The sequence below is a fragment of the Physeter macrocephalus genome, chromosome 2 (assembly GCF_002837175.3).
Source record: "Physeter macrocephalus isolate SW-GA chromosome 2, ASM283717v5, whole genome shotgun sequence".
Lineage (NCBI taxonomy): Eukaryota > Metazoa > Chordata > Mammalia > Artiodactyla > Physeteridae > Physeter > Physeter macrocephalus.
In genome coordinates this window covers 100,676,511-100,681,813 of record NC_041215.1, presented here as the reverse complement: position 1 = coordinate 100,681,813, position 5,303 = coordinate 100,676,511, and the positions used below count along the sequence as shown (strand labels likewise).

General features: G+C 38.7%; 1 protein-coding gene across 2 annotated transcripts in view; it reads right to left on the bottom strand.

Annotated features, from left to right (window-relative positions):
* Positions 1–1,654: 1,654 nt before the first annotated feature.
* Positions 1,655–5,303, bottom strand: part of CCDC150 (coiled-coil domain containing 150) — a 137,306-nt gene continuing 133,657 nt past the window's right edge. For both annotated transcript variants that reach the window (XM_028480392.2, XM_055089213.1), the window contains 2 exons: positions 2,272–2,382; positions 1,655–1,988 (listed from right to left, as the gene is read on the bottom strand). In XM_028480392.2, the coding sequence (XP_028336193.1) occupies positions 1,863–1,988; positions 2,272–2,382 (237 nt within the window). In that variant the 3' untranslated portion in view covers positions 1,655–1,862. The remainder of the gene's footprint in view (positions 1,989–2,271; positions 2,383–5,303) is intronic.

Below are 5,303 nucleotides of genomic sequence, written 5' to 3'. Positions count from 1 at the left end.
GGCTGTTTTAACTATAATCTTGACTAGAAAGGATCACCAATCTAAGTCTATAATTCTCCTCTTGTTCTGGATGAGGATATTAATATACTTGGCATGTGACTGTCATGACAACACTCATTTGCAACCCATTAAGATGGATCATCTCTCCTGTGCAGCACCTGGGATCTTTGTCCCTATGCATAATTCAGGACCAAGGTTTTCAGTGCCACCCCAGGACCAAGGTTAATTGTTCTATGGGGCTCTTAGTTAGGCTGTTTCAAGATTCTGACTCCCCAATACCATCAAATTGACAATACCTCCTTACCTCCAAAGGGATAAATACTATAGGAGTTAGACAACTTAAGGAGGCTTTTACCAGCCTGCCAATCAGTGAGTCCCTCACTCTTGAAAGTCAGACACAGAAATGGACGCCCTCCAGGAAACTTGCCTCTGAATGTCAATTAATCAACAATAGTCTCACTCAAGTACTACACACCTACAGATGATGTCAACCCACTTAAACCTCTGAAACTCTTCCAATGCTTGAACTCCATGCTTCCTCAAAACCCTATATAAGATCAGCAGTTTGCTCTGATCAGGGAGGCCACTGTCTGACTAACTTATCTCTCCCCTACCACAGTAAGCAATAAATTCAGCTGTGTTTTTATATTTTTTAGTATTTTGTTCTATTTTATTTTATTTATTTATTTTGGGCTGCATTGGGTATTCGTTGCTGTGCGTGGGCTTTCTCTAGTTGCAGAGAGCAGGGGATACTCTTTGTTGCAGTGCGTGGGCTTCTCATTGTGGTGGCTTCTCTTGTTGCAGAGCATGGGCTCTAGGCACGCGGGCTTCAGTAGTTGCAGGATGCAGGCTCAGTAGTTGCAGCACGCAGGCCCTAGAGCGCAGGCTTCAGTAGTTGTGGCACATGGGCTTAGTTGCTCTGCAGCATGTGGGATCTTCCTGGACCAGGGATTGAACCCATGTCCCCTGCATTGGCAGGTTCATTCTTAAACACTGCGCCACCAGGGAAGTCCCCATCTGTGTTTTTTTTTTTAATATTGTATATTGAGTGGTGGGCTCATCAACCTCTGAGAGTCTTATATTTGATATTCTAATTTTATAATTGCTCACTTGATTTAGGTCCTAATACTATTATCAGCAGCTACCATTACTTGAGCATCAATTAAGCCAAGTATTATGCCAGCTGTTTACATACTTTAAATCTGGATTACTTAATCTGAAATGAGAAGATAAAGCTGAATTTATTGCTTACTATAGCAAGGGAGAGCTACATTGGTTAGGCATAATCTCCTGGAACAGAGTTGAATAAACTTCTTTGTAAATGTCCAAGGAAGCTGCAAATACAACCTCTGAGATATCTTATATACGAATAGAGATATGGTCTTATAAAAGGTGTGCTAGTAATTACCCAACATAGAAGGGTATATGTTTACTAGACAGTGGGAGAGTTTTTACCACTTTTCAGGTGATCGTATTTCCAGGGATTATCTACTAGATGTTAGACTAGGACATTTCACTGAAATAAAGTATCATATCATTTAGTTGCCAAATCATCCAGTACCTCATTAAATGCTTTTTGATAAAATTTACTTAGAACAATAGCCAAGTATTATGCAACAGCATCTCCTATCATACAACACGCTAATATAAATTTATTGGGTGGAAAATGGGGAAAGGGACAAAAAAGATGGGGTGGTTCTCTATTGATATCAAAGAATTCATAAAAGGATAAACTCAGGTCCAAAATCTTCAGTCCACATCAAAGACTTCATGTCCTGATGACGGTGGAAACAGCCCAGCCCTAGTTGCTGGGCTCAGGGGATCAGGGTGATGTAGCTGTTCTAAGTGAAGAAGCTCCTCTGTCAAGGACACCACTTTCTCTTTGGTTCAAAATGACACTTCTTGGGCACAAATCTAAGTTTCTCTTTATTCTCCCATCGATGTAGAGCAGACTGATTGGATATGCCGTTGTGCCTTTTATCTTGCTCCTGTTGGAAAGAAAACACACCCCAAAACTGTTAGAAACTAACTGCAGAGCCGAGGACCTATTTTGTCTTTATGGATGTCATTTTTTTTCAAGATAGGTGGTTCTAAACTAGACAGCTTGGGAGAGGTAGAACTTTTAAGAAAGAAATTCAGTTCATTGGTTTTCCAAACAGTAGTTTAAAGAAATCTACAGATTAGTGGAGAGTAGCTGGATGAAGAGAGAACTTGTGTAATTAGAAATCTGAGAAGGAACAAATCCAGAATTGCTTAAGACAAATATTCCACCTCTTCCTGCCACCTGTCTTCCCTCTGCAACCTGTTTTTGGTCAGCTCAAGCTGTAGGCCATGGAGTTTGCACTTAAACCAGCGCCCAGCTTCTTCCAGGTTAGCTGTTTTCTGCACATACAAATGTTCTCATTAAAATTTTCAACAAAGGAACACTTCAACTTTTTGTGTATTAGTTCAAGAGACTCTTTCTTTATACATTGTATAATTTAAAAGCTTTATTTCCCCCCACAATTCGCAAATGGGCTTCATATTAGTTAAACTGGAAGTTTTCTTCCTATAGTTGCCAGTTCAAGAGACTTTACCTAGATATTAAAAGACTCAAATTCTAACTGCATGGTCTTTGCAACCTGTTTGCATAATATACATCCTCCTATAGATGAGAGAATAATTTCTGAATATGGAGTTAAAGAATGAATGCAAACCTGCTGATTTTCATGCATTTGTTAATACTTCCTGGATGTGAACTGAGGTGAGAGGGCTCAGGAGAAAGTTAAGATAGGAGTGAAAGTACAAGATGGCATTGAAAATTCATGTGGTAGTTCAAACCACACTTTGAGTTCTGTTCTCTAAGACTAAACACTTCTCCAAGGTCCCTGAACTGTAAAGCCTAGATTTTCCTGCTGTGCTTTATAAAAGTAATAGAATGAATTAGTAAAAACACTGGACCAGCTTAGTGTAAATGGTACTCTTTTTATTTCCTTTATCAAAATATTTTATACTTTAGCTCCTAAGCACAAACTTTCAAATGATCTGTTAGACTTGAAAACAGTCCCTCTAATAGTCTGCCTTTGAAATGATCTAGAATCAGTATTCATTTACTTGACAAATATTTATTAAGTGCCTATATGTGCCTGGCACTTTTCTATGTATTTGGGATATTTTGTTATTTTGAAGGTAGAGCCAACAGGTTTTATTATATATAAAGGTTGCTTCAAAATAGCTGTAGGACATATCCTCTAGAATAAAAAGTAAAATGACTGGTTTTTCCCCTTTGATTATTTATGTTTCATGGACACCATTTTCATGTTTTGACTCTGAGGTCTCAGAGACTAGTGTATTTCTCTCTTGCTTGGGAGAAGGCAAGTTCGATGAGAGCAGGGGCTTTGTCTGGCTTATTCACCCTATATCTCCATCACCTAGCACGGCACCAGCCATATAATAGGTCCTTTATAAATTTGTGCTACTATGTACTTGTCCCATATTAACCAGATCACAGTGTGGGTACAAAATAGTGAGATAATAGAGCTCTGCTTGTCATTTAACTTTTCGAAAGCTACAAAGCTAAAGTATTTTCCAGGTCTGTTTGTGCATCCTGACGACAGACACACTCCCATCCACCCCCAAACCAAACCCCACTTTTCTCTTTATCAGAAGTGGAGGGAAAGATGCTTGAAATGACAATCATTGTACATCATGTCTCCTCTTGTATGGAAAATGAGAATGGAGCCAACATTTATTGAAACTTACTCCAAGCCATCTATCAGAGTAACAGTGGTAGGTAATAACTTCCTGACTATTATGGAAGTGGTAACTGATGAGTTACAGAAAGTAAATGTAACTTCCTTAAGGGCCCAGTAAGTGTCATTGTTGGCAAACTCACAGGCGAGGAGTCCATATTCCTTTTAATTAATTCATTAATTTTAAAAAACATCTTTATTGGAGTATAATTGCTTTACAATGGTGTGTTAGGTTCTGCTTTATAACAAAGTGAATCCATTATACATATACATATGTCCGCATATCTCTTCCCTCTTGCGTCTCCCTCCCTGCCACGCTCCCTATCCCACCCCTCTAGGTGGTCACAAAGCACTGAGCTGATTTCCCTGTGTTATGCGGCTGCTTCCCACTAGCTATCTATTTTACTTTTGGTAGTGTATATATGTCCATGCCACTCTCTCACTTTGTCACAGCTTACCCTTCCCCATCCCTGTATCCTCAAGTCCATTCTCTAGTAGGTCTGTGTCTTTATTCCCATATTACCCCATGGTACTTCATTACCTTTGTTTTGTTTGTTTTTTTTTTTTTAGATTCCATATGTATGTGTTAGCGTGAGGGGTCCCTTTTCTTCACACCCTCTCCAGCATTTATTGTTTGTAGATTTTTTGATGATGCCCATTCAGACTGGTGTGAGGTGATACCTCATTGTAGTTTTGATTTGCATTTCTCTAATGATTAGTGATGTTGAGTATCTTTTCATGTGTTTGTTGGCCATCTGTATCTTCTTTGGAGAAATGTCTCCTTAGGTCTTCTGCCCATTTTTGGATTGGGTTTTTAGTTTTTTTGATATTGAGCTGGTGGGTCAAAAAGGATCTTGCTGTGATTTATGTCATAGAGTGTCCTCTAAGAGTTTTATAATGTCTGGCCTTACATTTAGGTCTTTAATCCACTTTGAGGTTATTTTTGTGTATGGTGTTAGGGAGTGTTCTAATTTCATTCTTTTACATGTAGCTCTCCAATTTTCCCAGCACCACTTATTGAAGAGGCTGTCTTTTATCCATTGTGTATTCTTGCCTCCTTTATCAAAGGTAAGGTGACCATATGTGAGTGGGTTTATCTCTGGGCTTCCTATCCTGTTCCATTGATTTATATTTCTGTTTTTGTGCCAGTACCATACTGTCTTGATAACTGTAGCTTTGTAGTATAGTCTGAAGTCTGGGAGCCTGATTCCTCCAGCTCTTTCTTTCTCAAGATTGCTTTGGCTATTCGGCGTCTTTTGTGTTTCCATACAAATTGTGAAATTTGTAAGTTGCTTTGGGTAGTATAGTCATATTCACAAATGTTGATTCTTCCAATCCAAGAACATGGTATACCTCTCCATCTGTTTTTATCATCTTTAACTTCTTTCATCAGTGTCTTATAGTTTTCTGCATACAGCTCTTCTGTCTCCTTAGGTACGTTTCTTCCTAGGTATTTTATTCTTTTTGTTGCAATGGTAAATGGGAGTGTTTCCTTAATTTCACTTTCAGATTTTTCATCATTAGTGTATAGGAATGCAAGAGATTTCTGTGCATTAATTTTGTATCCTGCTA